The 19,199-nt window shown below is 40.3% G+C and overlaps 1 protein-coding gene across 1 annotated transcript in view; it reads right to left on the bottom strand.

Moving 5' to 3' along the window:
* Positions 1-19,199, bottom strand: part of LOC136877619 (WD repeat-containing protein 43) — a 161,308-nt gene that overhangs the window by 121,899 nt on the left and 20,210 nt on the right. Inside the window, exon 3 of the mRNA XM_067151797.2 lies at positions 10,941-11,177. Within this exon, the coding sequence (XP_067007898.2) occupies positions 10,941-11,177 (237 nt within the window). The remainder of the gene's footprint in view (positions 1-10,940; positions 11,178-19,199) is intronic.

Raw genomic sequence — 19,199 nt, 5'->3', positions numbered from 1 at the left:
AGGCTACGTCAAGCAGCAGGGAAACCTTTCTGGACAGTAATAAAGAATCTTAGGAAGGGAGGGAAAAAAGAAATGAACAGTGTTTTGAGTAATTCAGGTGAACTCATAATAGATCCCAGGGAATCACTGGAGAGGTGGAGGAAATATTTTGAACATCTTCTCAATGTAAAAGGAAATCATCATGGTGGTGTTGCAAACAGCCAAGCTCATGGGGAGGAGGAAAAGGATGTTGGTGAAATTATGCTTGAGGAAGTGGAAAGGATAGTAAATAAACTCCATTGTCATAAGGCAGCAGGAATAGATGGAATTAGACCTGAAATGGTGAAGTACAGTGGGAAGGCAGGGATGAAATGGCTTCATAGAGTAGTAAAATTAGCATGGAGTGTTGGTTAAGGTACCTTCAGATTGGACAAAAGCAGTAATTGCACCTATCTATAAGCAGGGGAACAGGAAGCATTGCAACAACTATCGAGGTATCTCATTGATTAGTATACCAGGCAAAGTATTCACTGGCATCCTGGAAGGGAGGGTGCGATCAGTCGTTGAGAGGAAGTTGGATGAAAACCAGTATGGTTTCAGACCACAGAGAGGCTGTCAGGATCAGATTTTCAGTATGCGCCAGGTAATTGAAAAATGCTACGAGAGGAATAGGCAGTTGCGTTTAGGTTTCATAGATCTAGAGAAAGCATATGACAGGGTACCGAGGGAAAAGATGTTCGCCATACTGGGGGACTATGGAATTAAAGGTAGATTATTAAAATCAATCAAAGGCATTTATGTTGACAATTGGGCTTCAGTGAGAATTGATGGTAGAATGAGTTCTTGGTTCAGGGTACTTACAGGAGTTAGACAAGGCTGTAATCTTTCACCTTTGCTGTTCGTAGTCTACATGGATCATCTGCTGAAAGGTATAAAATGGCAGGGAGGGATTCAGTTAGGTGGAAATGTAGTAAGCAGTTTGGCCTCTGCTGACGACTTGGTCTTAATGGCAGACTGTGCCGAAAGCCTGCAGTCTAACATCTTGGAACTTGAAAATAGGTGCAATGAGTATGGTATGAAAATTAGCCTCTCGAAGACTAAATTGATGTCAGTAGGTAAGAAATCCAACAGAACTGAATGTCAGATTGGTGATACAAAGCTAGAACAGGTCGATAATTTCAAGTATTTAGGTTGTGTGTTTTCCCAGGATGGTAATATAGTAAGTGAGATTGAATCAAGGTGTAGTAAAGCTAATGCAGTGAGCTCGCAGTTGCGATCAGCAGTATTCTGTAAGAAGGAAGTCAGCTCCCAGACAAAACTATCTTTACATCGGTCTGTTTTCAGACCAACTTTGCTTTATGGGAGCGAAAGCTGGGTGGACTCAGGATATCTTATTCATAAGTTAGAAGTAACAGACATGAAAGTAGCAAGAATGATTGCTGGTACAAACAGGTGGGAACAATGGCAGGAGGGAACTCGGAATGAGGAGATACAGGCTAATTTAGGAATGAACTCGATGGATGAAGCTGTACGCATAAACCGGCTTTGGTGGTGGGGTCATGTGAGGCGAATGGAGGAGGATAGGTTACCTAGGAGAATAATGGACTCTGTTATGGAGGGTAAGAGAAGTAGAGGGAGACCAAGACGACGATGGTTAGACTCGGTTTCTAACGATTTAAAGATAAGAGCTACAGAACTAAATGAGGCCACAACACTAGTTGCAAATCGAGGATTGTGGCGACGTTTAGTAAATTCTCAGAGGCTTGCAGACTGAACGCTGAAAGGCATAACAGTCTATAATGATAATGTATATATGTATGTAAATTGTATTTGATACAAATTTAAGATGCATGCAATACACGCATTTATACATCAAAATAATTAAAAAGGTCTAAAACACAATTCCTAATTATTTGCAACAATTCGGCGAACGTTTTCCAACCTGAAAATAAAAATGAACGTATTAAGTTAATTGTCATTAATTTGAGTATTAAAGTTAAAATATTACACTTGCAAAAAAAGATCTCTTTGTTGTGAAATACGGACTTACCGGTACACTATTTATTCCCAATCTTCTGTGCCGCTATCGCAGGTTTCGGTATCTGATGCGCCGTCCTCGCCGCTGTTAATACCAGTATCAGATTCTTCGTCTCTCTGCCACATTGCGTCATCTTCGGATCCGTCTAGTGCATTCGAAATCCCAGTCCTTTTGAAGCTCTTTGAGACTAGTTCAGGTGGTATAAGATCCCAATTCTTCATCATCCACGAGCATAACAAGTACAAGGGTGGACGCCTGATATTTCCAGCGGGTGTCAATTGCTGATCGCCGCTCATCATCCACTCGTAAAATCGACGTAAGTGGTCTTTAAAGAGTTTATTAATACATACATCTAGTGGCTGCAAAGCAGATATTAGGCCACCAGGAATGACTATCTGTCGTGCCTTATTTTTACTGAGAAGTTGCTTCACTTCGTTCACGAGGTGACCTCGGAAACTATCTAAAACAAGCAGAGCTGGTTGTTTTAGTAGTGCACTGGGTCTTCTATCCCACACAGTTTTAACCCAGTCCAGCATGAGTTCTACGTCCATCCAACCCTTTGGTTGCACTCGTACATGAATTCCACGGAGAAACTGTATATTCTTAGGCACCGTTTTCCTCTTGAAAATGGTGTAAGGCGGCAACTTTCTTCTGCCAGCTGTAATCGCAACCTCTCATTACCGCTGGTTTTTATTAATACACTCCGTGATCCTTTTAGCGCAACAGTGCTGTTGTGAGGCATATCAAAAAAGATTGGAGTCTGATAGGCATTACCGATTTGAGAAAGCAAGTACTAAGTTTCCTTCCGCATATGTATGACAAATCGGTGAAAATTTACAATCTTGTCTGTGTAATCAGCAGACAACTTTTGGCTTAGTGATGTTCTCATTCGCACTGGCAGATTGTGTCGTCGCATGAAACCCTTAATCCACCCACAACTCACCTTAAACTGAGTTATGTTGTGTTTGTGCGCTACCTCCCGTCCCTTAATTTGTAACATTTCATATGATACACTGCAGCCATTGCTACGTGTTTCACTGATGTACATAAACACTTCTTCATCAATTATAGGAAACTTCCCTGTTTTAGGACCTCTATACGCGCATCTAGAAGGGTTTGTGCTTTTTAGCTTGTTTTTTTAATTTCTGCCAGTCACGCACCAACTTTTCACTCACTGAAAATTTTCTTTCTGCAGCTCTGTTCTCGTGCTGTTCAGCGAAGGCAATTACGCTTAGCTTGAAGCCCGCAGAATAGTTTCTATATTTACCCAAAATTGCTTATAAATGCTTCACACGTTAATGTTTTGCAATATTTAATGACTTTCCGTAATTGTTCACCATTAAAACAAATTATTTCTACAAACACCCCAAACACAAATTAAAAACTTAAAATCTCACGCACACATGTCTACAGTAATCACGCCAGTTACAAACAAGTAAATGCATCTGTGATATGTCCATTCCAGAGCAGCCAATACTGTTAGGCAGCAAGGAAGCATGCAGCAATTTGTTATCAGTTGAGCTCGTTGGTTGCGACACACTAGTGCGCTTGCGCACAGCTCGCAAATCGGAGCACGGACATCTTCATACATCGCTCTAGCTAGCGCGTGTAGATCTACTGTAGTTGACCACGTTCCGAGACGTCAGTAACAAACATTCATTTTTTCAATTTCTTTTAAACATACGGTAATTAGGTTAATATTTCTTCCCAGTTATTGATGATATTGCATTACTGACAAGTTTATAAAATAAAACTTTAATACCATTGGATAATAATTATCTTGACTGCTTGGGTAAAAGTTTTCATCCCATGCCCGGACACTTATGACGTAGTAGTAAGATAAGAGTCTAGCAATGACAACTGAGACATCGTAAATAATTCGGCTGACCGTGAGCTGAATAAGTCCGTGGAAATCTGCGTTATCGTCTTGGATTTCACTTCGTACGCAATAACGCAGGAGCCGGCCCTATGGTGAAGGGTTAGCGTGCCTGCCTCTTACACGGAGGCCCTGGGCTCAATTCACGGCCGGGTCAGGGAATTTTACCTGTATCTGAGGGCTGGTTCGAGGTCCACTTAATCTACGTGATTACAATTGAGGAGCTATCTGACGGTGAGATGACGGCCCCGGTCTAGAGAGCCAAGAATAACGGCTGTGAGGATTCGTTGTGCTGACCACACAACACCTCGTAATCTGCAGGCCTTCGGGCTGAGCAGCAGTCGCTTGCTAGGCCAAGGTTCTTCGCAACTGTTGCGACGGGGGACGGGTGGTTGTAATAACGCAGAATTCTATCAGACCTCTTGTCTACTAGAAGACAAGTGTGTGTTGGTACCGGTATTTCCTGGTGACGTTGCCTATAAGCGATAACTTACAGCCTTACGTATTTCAAATCAGAAGTCATAATATGTAGGTGGTGAATAAATTGTGCACTGTATCGCGACCACGTTGTCAAACTGCCGATAGCCTACCGGTAAGCCATGCAAGATAGGAAACTTAAAAGGGTCCACCTTTTCAATACAAGTAAATGTTATAGTTTATTTGCAACATATATTTATACTTGGAACTAGTTTCGACGCTGTTTGGCGTCATCTTCAGCCAAAATGTGGGAAATAGGCATAGAATGTAGACATTTATATTATACAAGGTGTTACATCAGTGTGATTAAAAGAGAGAATATGAAGACGTGAAGTACAATGTCAGTTTCAAAATGGTCATGAAGGGCGAGTCAAAATTGTATAAACATGAGATAAAATAAACACATAAACAAAAAACATATATACATATAAACTGTAACAAAACCATGCGGAAGTACGAGATGATTGGCATTGGAGATTCAAATTATTTCAGACACTCTTCCATTGAATGTTGCCTGCCGCGAGTGTAGTACAAAACATAGGTTAGATTTCAATAAACACAATCGTCTCAAAAATGCACATAACATTTTTAAAATACTTGGGTTGAGATGAAATTTGGTAGTTAGAGATTGAAATCACTTATTCAATAAGCGTCAATTCAAAAAAACAGCTGTGAAGGGTGAGACAGAAATTGCACAAACATGAGTTTGGACTCAATAAATGCAAAAAATACATGTAACACACTCAGAAAAGTAGGTTCTGGATGGATTTGGCATAAAGGGCCGACTGCAGAAACGATGACTAGTTTTAAGCCTTAGACATCATCTACCTAATCAACGTCTAAATCATTCACGATCTTCCATTGCATAAACAATGTTCAGTCGATGTTTAACTAGATATCCCTTAAACTTTCTATTTTGGTTTAAAAGTGGAGACAGAAGTATCTTTGATGTAACTCTTTGCTTGTTGCAACCAATGAAATTCGTCGGTGCGCGCGCCGAACGCCAGTCAGCTGTTTGTCTTCCTACACATTACTCAAATATGGCTGAGCATGACTTGCCCACAGATAAGAGTATCGCTTATAGCGTTGTTACAGTGAGTGTAATCTACTCATAAATTACGGTAGCTTCAACGAAGGGAAGATGAAGCAATAGTAATGTGTAACCGAAAATGTGTTGTACGGGCCGTATAGATGTAGCTTGCATTCTGGAGATCGTAGGTTCGAAACGCATCATCGGCAGCCGTGAACATTATTTTCCGTAGTTTCCCTATTTTTACACCAGGCAAATACTAGGGCTGTTATTATGGCCACGGCTTTTCTTCCCCAGTCCTCTTTAAACGATAATCACCACCACTTGTCTTTTCCTATCTGATAGTTGCCGAAAACTTATACGATTATATATATATATCCCATACAATCTACTTTTTATTTTTCACTACTATGTGTGTTTACTTGGCCGTAAATATAAGTGAATCCCTCCCGGTTGATGTATGTGACAGCCCTCAGACGATCGGGACACACAATTCTGATATGTCTGTAGTCGAAGTGACCTATAATTCCATGGAAATTACCCCATGTAAATAATAAAATATATCGGTTGCCAAGAATTGTATTCAAGTCGACAGTTACCGGACTGTCACTTTGTCAGTCTCAAGAAACAAGTCTCTCGTAAAGTGAAACCTTATTTTATGATTATCTCCCCGTGCATGTCAAACGAATTGCTGCGATTTAGCAGCGGGCGACCCACAGAGAGGCCGTCGGACTAACCTTTCTTCCCGGAATCGTCTCAACATGATAATACAAATTACATATTTCATGGTACATAACCTCCGATTGTGCTTCACTCCTCTCGTTTGAGGTTAAACAGTGCTCTCGGCAGTGTTTAAACATGACCGGTTGAACATCGGTTTCAGACAGTATCTAAGTGATAAATAACGTCTCTGCAATGCGGCAGCCATACTTAGCAGCCATACTTAGGCATTGTTTACCTGTAGACATCGTCTAAATACCGTTTTTGCAATCGGCCCAAAAGGACTGCGTTCAATCATTCGTTGAATGGCAATGGTGCGAGTGTAGTTCAAATGCGTGTGAGGATTTAACAGCCTCTTAGAATTGCACGTGACATCTGAACTCATGGTGCGAGATGAACTTGGCAGTGAAGGTTCGAATTGTAGATATTCAGTAATACCATTTCGAAACAGTCCATGAAGGGTGAAACAAAAGCTATAATTCATACGAGTTAGGATTCATTAAATAATACTTTCAAATACAAATAACATATTCAAATTTCCGTAGTACAAGGTGAAATTGGCAGTTAAAGAATTAAAAGCCATGCGTCGTACATATACCGGTATTATTTATTTATACGTTGTGCAACATCTCGCAAATGTGACTGTGTTGCCAAATTGCCCATAAACCATACACGTATTTAAATTGCGCATTCATGTGCAACGTACATTGCAGTTCCATTTACCTTTTAACCAGATTGGTGAACAAAATTTGGACGGGCGACGATTATGTGATTAAATGTTTAAAGTCCAATTTTTGTACTGAAAATAAAGGATGTGACGATTATGCGGTGGCGACGATCATGCCGGGAAATACGGTAATATGGGAGGGACAGCTGATTCAGAAAGTCATGGAATCAACTAGAGGGAAGAATATTCTGGACATGGTGCTGGTAAAACAGATGAGCTCTGTTGAGAAACCGAAGTAATAGATAGTATTAACTATCATAAAGCTGTTTTTGTCATAGTTAAAAATAAATATGATAGAAAGGATGGTCTTGAAGGTAGGACCATTAGGCAGTACCATACAGATGATAAGACAGCATAAGGGAGTACACTGACTGAGCAAATGTCATGGGATAGCGGAGCACTGATGCGCAGGTGTGTTGTCTGCGCACCACAAGCCACCTGTGCCAGCGGCAGTTGTATAGGAGACCTTGTGAGCAGTGGCTGTGTATGTGACAGGTGTAACATGGAACGTCGTCGCGAGCTGACACAGTTCGAACAGGGTATGGTGGTTGGTGCCCGACGGATGGGAAGTGCGATTTCAGAAGTGGTGCGAGAATTCGGCTTCACACGATCAACCGTGTCAGGGTGTATCGTGAATGGTTTCGTGCGGGTGCCACCGTCCACAACACGCTAGTCAACACCTGATTATGTTCCTAATCCAGATGTAGGCTATCAGGAGACAAATATTCTCCCCCCTCACTGTAATACCAATATAGTTGGTCCGTTATTGGACGTTATAAATTTTTCAGCTAATTTATTCCTGATTGCCAGTGTTTCGCCCCAGTGTGCTAAGTTGAGCTCATGAGTTGGTAAATAACACACCTACCAAGACACGTGGCTAGTGCATACCGCAGAGACCACTGCATAGGCTACTTAGAGCCACTGGCAGTGCCAATGCACTACGCGAGACTTTGTCTCATTTTCAAAAATTAATGCCCACATGGCCATCAGATGATATATTGGTATTATAAATTTACTCATTCAGGACAAATATTTCAGGTTCCCTATGGGAATCAACATCACCACTCAACACAAAATCAATTTCTAATTTCTGAATGGAATGCGAAATACAAGCACAAACAGGCTCAATGTTATTCAGTAATCTCGGTGCTAACCAGCAAGCAAAACTGAACATTCCTGAGGCTAACGGCTCACTGCCAGAAGGTGCAACTTATCCTATAAAGTTAAGGAGCAACTGTAGCGAGGGCTCTTATTTACCCGAGTTGGAAATCACATTACTTTCACAAGAGATGACAAATAACATTTTCAGGGCTGCGAAAAATGTGATCGCACTAACCGGTAATAGCGAAAATTCATGATGTGACAAGTGAGGTATTTTTATAAATATTTAATACGATGATGTTCGGGACTTTGAATTTACGACGTGCTAAGCGGGAAAACGTTTTAATGAAGAATGCACTGACAAGGTTTTACCGTAATCTTTCTGGATGTTTCTTTCCCAATCCATCATGAGCTGCATGTGAGATTTCACTGTCTAAAACCTCAATCGTCTGCAACAGGAACTACCTACAAACTTGTTTCAAGAAGTTATAATGGAATGGACGAGTGGCAAGTCAATGTTCATAGCTGCCAACTTCTAAAAATCAAAAATAGGAACACTTTTTAATTCTTGGATTTCATCACATATATTGCACCAAGGTCTGAGTGAAAAAGGACAGGATAAATGGCATGCATACCTACAGTTACAATGTGATTTGATCATTCAATTTAAAATCTTAAACTTAAAAAAAAAAAAAAAAAAACATTAAAATGGTTACAAGAAAATGTACCTAATCACTCTCATTTATGGCACATACATAGGCCTACTAATAATAATACAGTCGAACCTTGATATCTCGAAACTCCATCACTCGAATTTTCAGTATCTCGAAATAACTTAGATTTTCTGGCCGTCTGTCCTATTCTTCACGTGTATTTATTTCTCTATTCTCGAAATTCGATTACACGAATTTCTCGAAGCAAACATCTCCTCCCTTGAAGCAAAAAATACTCTGTAACTCGAATTTTGTGCAGCATTAACTGTGCAATACAGCATTTGCGGTTTGTGAGGAACAGTTAACAAGTAAAGAAAGGCTTCCAGTGAAGCTAGAAACTAATATGACAGGAACCGAAAAACTCAAGCTTCTAGTGATCGGCAAATCCTCGCCGTTTCTGGGGTGTCAATTACCGGTCACGTACGAAAGCAACCCCCAAAATCGTGGATGACGAGCTCCATTTACGAAACTCGGCTGCGTGGTATTGACGAAAAGTTTCAACGTGAAGGGAGGAAATGTTAACCGCAACAAACAGAAGAGAGTAACGGATTTTTTCCAAAGGTGTTAACAAAGCTATGTTTCTTATTGCACTATTGTATCCTGTCTTCTAAAAAGTTACTATAATAAGGGTTATAATTAAAGTGATGCCGTAAAATAGAGTCTCTTTGTATATTTTTAAGTACCGGTACCGTTAAACATAATGTATTCAGTATAAGCCCGTGGATACATATGATTCAATTATGTGCTATACATGCACAAAAACGGTATTCACTATATCTCGAAATTTCGATAACTCGAAGTAGAATTTATCTCCCGAGGTGATTTGCATAATAGTTTCCTTTATTAGACTGTAAAATGAAAGAAATTTAATTTTATAGGTATCTCCGAACACTTGGAGATAACGTTTGTTATGGTTTTTGGCCATAACGTGAAGAGAAAATACCAGGAACTCTCACCGACACAACTACAGTACCTGAAATACATTCAACTCATTAAAATTATGAAGTAAGAATAAACAAAAATGCAGTGAAATACGTGAAACTAGCACATACAAAACAGATAGGTATGTCTAATAGATTATTAACATATGACTTAACCGCTAGAAAAGACATGTTGGACAATTCCAACTAAATACGCAAAGAAACGATGTTAATAGTGCGCGAACCACACAATACGAAACTCAACCTTTCGTCCCGATTAACTAAGTCGCTAGCACTCGCTACCCTCTCTTGCTTGTAGGACGATTGCCGTCCTGAATCCCCAGCCGTAAAGCACACATGCTGCTGTAGCGAGCAAGAAACACCATACACGAAGGCAACGGATGATACACTCGTGAAATAAAGCATCACATAAGAATGTCTGAAAATGAGGTTGGGTAAATTACACAAGCACATTAGAATTTATCCCTTATCCTAGGGCAAGAGTAATGACTGTACAGGAGGTTATATTGGTCAAAAATAGGAAGAATTAAAAAATAAATCGGAAAATCGGAAGAAGAGTTACAAAACAGAAAGTTTCCGGGTAAATTGGAAGGGTTGGCAGGTATGATGCTGAACAATAAGGATCCACCTGAGTGCTCTGATCTCCCTCAGGGAACTCAGGCCAGTATCAACCACATTCAAACTGGTCATGTGGGTCAATGCTGCACAAGTACAGTAGGATATGAGATCAACTCTGAGCCGTGACTGTGGAACGGAGAACCAGACTGAACACCACATTATATTCGAGAGCCCTAGTAGGCTGTCAGTTTTGCTATTTGATTTACATCACACTGACACAGATAGGTCTTATGGCGATGATGGGATAGGAAAGGCCTAGGAATGGGAAGGAAGCGGCCGTGGCCTTAATTAAGGTACAGCCCCAGCATTTGCCTGGTGTGAAAATGGGAAACCACGGAGAACCATTTTCAGGGCTGCCGACAGTGGGGTTCAAACCAACTATCTCCCAATTACTGGATACTGGCCGCACTTACGCGACTGCAGCTATCGAGCTCGGTAGGGTTGTCAGTGTGTCAGCTGCTAGCTTCATCAGTGTGTCCAAAGAGGCTTCAAAACGGTTAAGTGACATGGACATGGCACTGTCACGAAATATTACTTATACCAGAGAACTGTACATTCCTTTTTGCCTTCTTTTCAAAATAACTATTAAAGTATATATTTTGTACTATGAGTCTCTTTAGTGTGTATACCATATGCTAAATAAATAAATTAATTCAATAAATAAACTTCTCAACATTTAAATAAATTAATTCAATAAATAAACTTCTCAACATTACTCACCATGCACTAAGATAACGATCTCCACGAGCTGCACTTACAACATAATTATCAGCTGTTGTACTTGAAGATGACACAAATGTAAGTGAAACTATATCAGAAGCATGACCAATAAATTTCTTAATCATTTCCTTGTTCTCAAGATTCCACCAACAAATAGTTCGACTTGCAGAGAGGAGCGTTTTCCCATCTGGTAGAACCAACACACAGGTTACACCTTCAGAACCAGCTTTCCACTTGCTGCATAAACAAAATACACAAATTAATTTTCAGTTAACTACAATGACAAGCATAAGAAGCATAAGCATATTACACAATATAGTAATAAAAACATAGGTCTCAGCAACTGAGTAAAATAAGGAACCTGTGGCATTAATTTAATCTTAAACTACATAATTACAGTTTATCATCATCCCATTGCCCCCCTGAGCATGTGCCACAAGCTCCTTGAGAGACTTTTCGATAACAGAATCCGACCAATGATTACTGAAATCATCCCGACATAGCAAGCTGGATTCAGGCCAAATTGCAATGGCAATGATCAAGTGTTGACCCTCGTGACATACCGTATTTCATCGCATATACGTCGCACTTTTTATACCAAAATTTTCGAAAAAACTGTAGGGTACGACCACTATGCTAAGATTTTTCACACCAATATTTGCATTACTAAAAAAAATGTATGACTAAATTGTATTTGATATAAGCATAAGGTGCACGTAATACTCACGTATATACATCGAAATAACTAAAATAGTCCAAACTGAAAGTATGAATAAATAGATAACCAATTTAATAATACAGGTTTACATAGGACACATGACAATTATAGTATGGTTCCAGCGTATGGGACCCTCGCCAGGTTAACGTGATTCGAGAACTGGAAATAAGTCAACAAAAAGCAGCACGATTTGTAGTTTGACAACGTGGTCGTGAGACAATGTACAATTTAATAACCAGTGATATTATGAGTTCTCATTTGAAATACGTAAAGACTGTAAGTTATCAGTTGTCGGCAACATCACCGGGAAATACAGGCACCGCACACACTTGTCAACTAGTACAGCTTTCAAAGCGTTGCAACCAGGGATACACTGGTATCAGAACGCGCAGGCAAACGGCGACAAAATAAGTCAGTGAGACTCTAATTGGGCCACATTCTTGTGGTCTGCTATAATACATAATCGAACTTCCCAGTACCGTATTGGGAAATTTACAAGTAGGTACACCCATGCTTGCAACTCTTGTAGTTCACCAAAAGTGGGCCTCTCCCTGTCCTGGGGGTATGATACAGGTTTTTCCTGCTTTGTGTTTAATAGATACTCTTGCAGAAGTATCAAACGATCTGGAATGTACAGATGCATGTCGTTTTGTGTGAATGACGTGATTACTGTACTAGACGTGTGTGAGAATTTAAGTTTTATTTTGTTTTTTGGTGTGTTTGTAGAAATCATTATTTTTAATACAATAATACTGAACAGTTACTGGCAGTAATTTACATACTCCAAGATGTCATCAGTGTTACACCTCCCTTCTTAGAATGGCTACAGCAACTGGACACAGATTTGTAAATGTGAAGGCTACCAACATTCTTGTCCTTGTATATATTGTAAATTTTCTTTTTCTTTTGTATACTTGCCATACGATAAATACAAAATAAATTACAGTAACTATTCCGCGGTCTTCAAGCTACCCGTAATTGTCTTCGCTGAACAGAACAGAAACAGAGCTGAGGGAAGAAAATTTTTCAGTGAGTGAAAAGGTGGTGAGAACTGGTGGAAATTAAAGGCTAATCTAAAAGACAAAGTATTCTATACGCACGTTCGTCAGCTGGAGCAGCAGCTTTGTCTGATGACATCATGTGATCACAGCTGATCAACATGGCAGGATCCCGGTCCTCTGAAGTAGTCTCCGCATCGTAGATGGCAAACGTTTCCACCGATAATAGTTACTTTTTAAAAGCTCCCTCTTCCTGTTTTATCAGTGATATGGTACCGCCTAATAGTCCTATCTTTAAGACCTTCCTTTCTATCACATTTAACTATGACAAAAACAGGGTTTTTGCCATACACGTATTTAAACTGCGCTTTCATATGCAATTTATATTGCAGTTCCGTTTACCCTTCAAGCACCTTTAGGAACAAAATTTGAACATGCGACGATTATGCGATGAAATTTCAAAGTCCTATTTTTGTATTGAAAATAAAGGATGCAACGATTACGTGGCAAAATACGGTATATTGAACACACACAAAGACCTGTGCAGTATTTGTAAATCTCAAAGCAGCTTATAACATTGTTTAAAGACAAAGACTAACATTCAAGCTATCGCAAGTTATACCATGCCTAAACCTAAATTGATCTACTCTACACTGTCAAATAGATACTTTCGTGTAGTCATGGACACAGAGAGAGCAATGGTCTACCAGAAGAGCACATTTTGACCTCCCTGTTATTCAATATGTATACATATGACCTTCCTCCAACAGTATGCTATAAATTTGCATATGCGAATGACTTAGCCATTGCCACCCAATATTGAAGACCTGAGTGTACTTGCATGCTGGTTTCCATACCTTAAGACTAAAGCCAAGCAAAAGACAGTCAGCCAACTTCCATCTCAACAACAAGATGGTAGACATACATACAAGAATGTATTTCTATGGCGCACTGCACACTCACGATATTTTTTGTGGTCCTTAAAAAAACTTTCATACAGAATGGCATCTAGAAAGAATGACATCAAATCTTAAAAAGACATGAAACAACAGCCTTCATGAACTGTGTAGCACTTTGTGGGAGGTCCCTGATAGAACATGCGATAGACGCCAACTTCGTCCCAGTGCCAGTATCCAGGATATCAAGGGGCAGTTACAACAGTTGTGGGCCAGCCAGATCGTTGGCCGGCAGGGTAGGTGAGGTGGTGGTATACAATTTCCAATCACTAGATCGCATGCCAAAAACCTGGATTCAATTCCAAACATCCCTGCGGTATTCATATGGAGTGAGGGCATAGGATGTGTTGATGGCAATTCGTCCGTCGGATAATGACGTTAAGTCTTGATGCTGATCAACAAAAATAGGCTGTGTCAGCACCAGATTTCACCCTCTCTCTTCCAAATATAATAAATTACGTCATTCATTACTTCATCTGATAAACTCCTCTGATGAGGTTGATATCAGGAAGGGCATCCAGTAACTACGAAGATTTATCTCACTTAATACTCAACACTACACAGAAAAAGGATAAGGGTTGGACAACATGCTATATGTAAATAATATACAAATGCTATATGTCCTTCAAACCAGTTCTCGTCCACGTTAGTTGCCACAAGGACACAAAGAGTACCATTACAATAAGTTCCGAGCTTGTTTGACCCTAGCACGGACTTCTTGTGAGAACTCCCAATGAGATTTTACAAGACATTCAAGGTATCTATAGGTTTTAACGCATTCGATGTTCTCCATCAATAAGTTCTAGCTGTGTATGAATACAATGCATGACAAAAAAAATCAAGTACCCAGAAGAAATAGTCAATGTCAACTTTGTACATGTACGCATCATCAGCGGGTATGTAAATGATCAGAGTTGCAATTCTCTGTGACAGGTAGAATGGCCACCAGAGTGCATTAGTGTTGTTACCAGGCCTGGTAGGATATATAAGAGACGTGAACAGCGTCCAATATTGAGTATAACTGTGAAGGACACTGAGATGCCATGTACTCATGTGAGACACCGTTATCAGCACCTAACAGACTTTGAAAAGAGGTCTCATTGTGGGTCTCATTTGGTTGCTGGTCGAATTGTGCAGTATCCAGATCTGTGGGGCATTCAGATGTGACAGTGGCCTGATGTTGAACTGCATGGGAATGTGAAGGGCTGGCATACTAGTTTCAAGGTTCCAGTTTTTCACCACGTCTGACCACCACAAGGGACGATCGCCATATTGTGCACCAAGCACATTGTAACCCCTTCACACCTGCACCTGCCAATCCGAGAACACGTAATGGACTCCCTGCAACATTCTATTCTGCACCATTCGTCAGAGACTACCAGCAGCCGGATTAGGGAATTATCGTCCCATGTGCAGGACGCCATTGACACCACAACACAAACAGCTGTGTTTGGAGTAATGCCGTGACCAGGAAACATGGACTGCTGATGAATGGTGTCGCATTGTGTTCAGCGATGAATCATGGTTCTGCACTACCTCAGATGTCCATAGGTCTTATGGTAACAATGGGATAGGAAAGGGCTAGGCGTGGAAAAGAAGCTGCCGTAGCCTTAATTAAGGTACGCCCCAGTATTTGCCTGGTGTGGAAATGGGAAACCACAGGAAACCATCTTCAGGGCGGCTGGCAGTGGGGGGTTTGAACCCACGATTGCCCGAATGCAAGCTCACAGCTGTGCGCCCCTAACTGTATAGCCAACTTACTCTGTATTAATTCAGTCTTTTTAGTATTTATTTTTAGACTATATCTAGTAAAAGTCGCATGTATCTCATTCAGTAGTTCTTGTACATCATCTATACTTTCAGTTAAAAGCACTGTGTCGTCTGCATATCTGATAAAACACTGCCCTGCTATGGTTTCATTGCCGCCATCCTGTACAGCTTTTTAGGATGGCTTTTGCATCCTGAAACAGAATCCGGCACTTTTTTCCTGCATCATCTTTCTTGAAACATCCAATGTTACTCCTTTAAAAATGTATATGTCTTCTTTTATGCACATACATCAATGCATACATTACTTTATTAGGAGAAGTGTTGCCTTGAATAAGTTTTCTGAACTTTTGGTGCCTGGCAACCCTGGATAATCACACTCACAGCTTGGAGTTGATAACACTGTAAAATACAGCAGTTTTACTAATTAGCATCATTCTGTTGCAGTGCTTTCTGTACTTCAGTGTGGGTCATTCTTGGCTTGCTAATGAGAATAGATAGTATCCTGTATGTAATTGACATACTGTGTTAATCTTCATACTAAATTTATCTCAATATGTCACGTTGTGGCTGCATCAACGGTCCAGATATGTTCTGCTATGTGTGTGGAAATTTCGTGCTGATAAAACAGCAGCGCAATGTAACAGAGTTTGTCAGAAAGGCCTACTATGCATACTTTGGCATTAAACTGGGATAATATATAAACCCTTAATCAAACTGGGAGACCAAGAAAAGCCATGGGCACCTCAGGAAGTTTGTAGGACTTGTGTAGAGCAGTTACGACAGTGGGTGAACAGTGAGCCAGCAGCTCTGCCGTTTGAAATACCGATGGTGTGGCGCAAACCTATAAACCATAGTTCTCACTAATTATTCTGTTCTGTGAGTGTGAAGGGTTTTAATAGCAGGAACAATAGTAAGATTGTGTATCCAAGCAATATTTCATCCACAATTCTACCTGGTCCTCGTAGCCCTGATGTACCAGTACCATTTCATCCAGAACAATTAAATGATGGTTCCTCTTATGAAGATTAAGCAGAAATGGCCGGTGCTAACTTGGACTGTGATTTCTCACCAGAAATTACTGGGAAAGAACCCAAACTTTACGAGCAAAGTGTGTTAAATGACTAAGGTCAAGATCTTGGTCTTGTGAAGAAATCTGCTAAGGTACCTGGGTCTAGACTCCGTGAAAGGAACATTTTGGCACTAAGGACAACATACTATTTGTACAGGCAATGCAAAGAAGAATTTCTACCCTTTTATTTTTTTTTTTGATGAGCCAACTTTGGTTCACTGCAACAACGGTCCAGGCGTTATGATGAAACTAGGAGTAACACATTATGACCCCACTCACCGAAGACTTTTTAATGATGCCTCCAAGCATAGTGAAGTGTGTTCTTCTTCACAATGAAAACAAACTTGTGTCAGTTCCTGTTGCTCATTCAGTTATTATGCAAGAAACCAGTGGCAGCGCGTTCTATATGTTCAGTGAACCCTCTAGAAATATATAATTCTTAGTAAAATGGTTAATCAAGTGCATATTTATTTAATTACATCTGTAAATTTGCGCTTGGAGCAATAATTTTGACATCAACACTCGGTTGCTCTACGGAACCAGCGAAAAGGTTAAATTTTTGGACTGCGGGCGCGCGACGGTAGGACGCAAGGAGGGTGAGCAAGGCGCGGGGACGTGTGGGGCAAGGGGGTACATACATACATTATCATTATACACTGTTATGACTTTCAGCGTTCAGTCTGCAAGCCTCTGTGCATTTACTAAACGTCGCCACAATCCTCGATTTGCAACTAGTGTTGCGGCCTCATTTAGTTCTATACCTCTTATCTTTAAATCGTTAGAAACAGAGTCTAGCCACCGTCGTCTTGGTCTACCTCTATTTCTCTTACCCTCCATAGCAGTGTCCATTATTCTCCTAGGTAACCTATCCTCCTCCATTCGCCTCACATGACCCCACCACCGAAGCCGGTTTATGCGTACAGCTTCATCCATCGAGTTCATTCCTAAATTAGCCATTATCTCCTCATTCCGAGTACCCTCCTGCCATTGTTCCCACCTGTTTGTACCAGCAATGATTCTTGCTACTTTCATGTCTGTTACTTCTAACTTATGAATAAGATATCCTGAGTCCACCCAGCTTTCACTCCCGTAGAGCTAAGTTGGTCTGAAAACAGACCGATGTAAAGATAGTTTCGTCTGGGAGCTGACTTCCTTCTTACAGAATACTGTTGATCGCAACTGCGAGCTCACTGCATTAGCTTTACGACATCTTGATTCAATCTCACTTACTATATTACCATCCTTGGAGAACACACTACCTAAATACTTGAAATTATCGACCTGTTCTAGCTTTGTATCACCAATATGACATTCAATTCTGTTGAATTTCTTACCTACTGACATCAATTTAGTCTTCAAAAGGCTAATTTTCATACCATACTCATTGCACCTATTTTCAAGTTCCAAGATATTACACTGCAGGCTTTCGGCACAATCTGCCATTAACACCAAGTCATCAGCATAGGCCAGTCTGCTTATTACATTTCCACCTAACTGAATCCCTCCCTGCCATTTTATACCTTTCAGCATATGATCCATGTAAACTACGAACAGCAAAGGTGAAAGATTACAGCCTTGTCTAAGCCCTGTTAGTACCCTGAACCAAGAACCATCAATTCTCACTGAAGCCCAATTGTCAACATAAATACCTTTGATTGATTTTAATAATCTACCTTTAATTCCATGGTCCCCCAGTATGGCGAACATCTTTTCCCTCGGTACCCTGTCATATGCTTTATCTACATCCGATACATAAACACAACTGCCTATTCCTCTCGTAGCATTTTTCAATTACCTGGCGCATACAGAAAATCTGATCCTGGCAGCCTCTCTGTGGTCTGAAACCACACTGGTTTTCATCCAACTTCCTCTCAACGACTGATCGCACCCTCGCTTCCAAGATGCCAGTGAATACTTTGCTTGGTATACTAATCAATGAGATACTTCGATAGTTGTTGCAATCCTTCCTGTTCCCTTGCTTATAGATAGGTGCAACTACTGCTTTTGTCCAATCTGAAGGCAAGGGGGTAAGCCGAGAATAAAGCTAAACTATCGCTGGTGATAGGACCAGCTCTTGGCAGCACTCAACACGATCTACATCGAACAAGCCCGAAGTTAGCCGATGTACTGTCTCAAAGCGCGCAGTTAAAATTTGCAGTATATGGTACGTTTTGAAGGAATTTTAATTTCACGATTTTGCGTTTTAGACGTAATTAACCGCAATGAATCAAAATATAATATAATATAATAATAACTAGGATTTGTATAACATAAATAGGCATACGTAGCCTAAATATATGTAATTATCGTAAACTTTTAATTAGTAAGAAGTGCTTATTAAAGCAAAATACGTCAATATAAGAACATAAATAACAACAGGCTGCCTAACACGTTCTTGAAGCAGTATTTATTTCTTACCAATCAGTTCAACCACCTCCGGAACAGTACCGTAGCGAATATCTACTCAAGACTGTGTTTAGTGAAGTGCTCTACTGTATCTGACGTTTGTTACCAACACAGTGTTTGGCGGTGTCTTGATGCGTGTCGTGTATTCATCAGTCTGGAAATGAATACCGTTCGGTTTCTTCTAGAGAATACCTTTTCAACACTTGGTATAGAAGAAAAAATGCAGAATAAAGCAGGTGGGCAGGCCTCTTCCCTCCCTGAACGCTATTCAGAAGCAAATTAGTAGAGGTAAGGATTTTTGTAAAACATTTAAGCCACAGATTTACGAGAGGAATACTTGGC

Source organism: Anabrus simplex, chromosome 7 (genome assembly GCF_040414725.1).
Source record: "Anabrus simplex isolate iqAnaSimp1 chromosome 7, ASM4041472v1, whole genome shotgun sequence".
NCBI classification, from domain to species: Eukaryota; Metazoa; Arthropoda; class Insecta; order Orthoptera; family Tettigoniidae; genus Anabrus; species Anabrus simplex.
The sequence above is the reverse complement of the archived record's forward strand: the minus strand, read 5'-3'. Positions and strand labels throughout refer to the sequence as shown.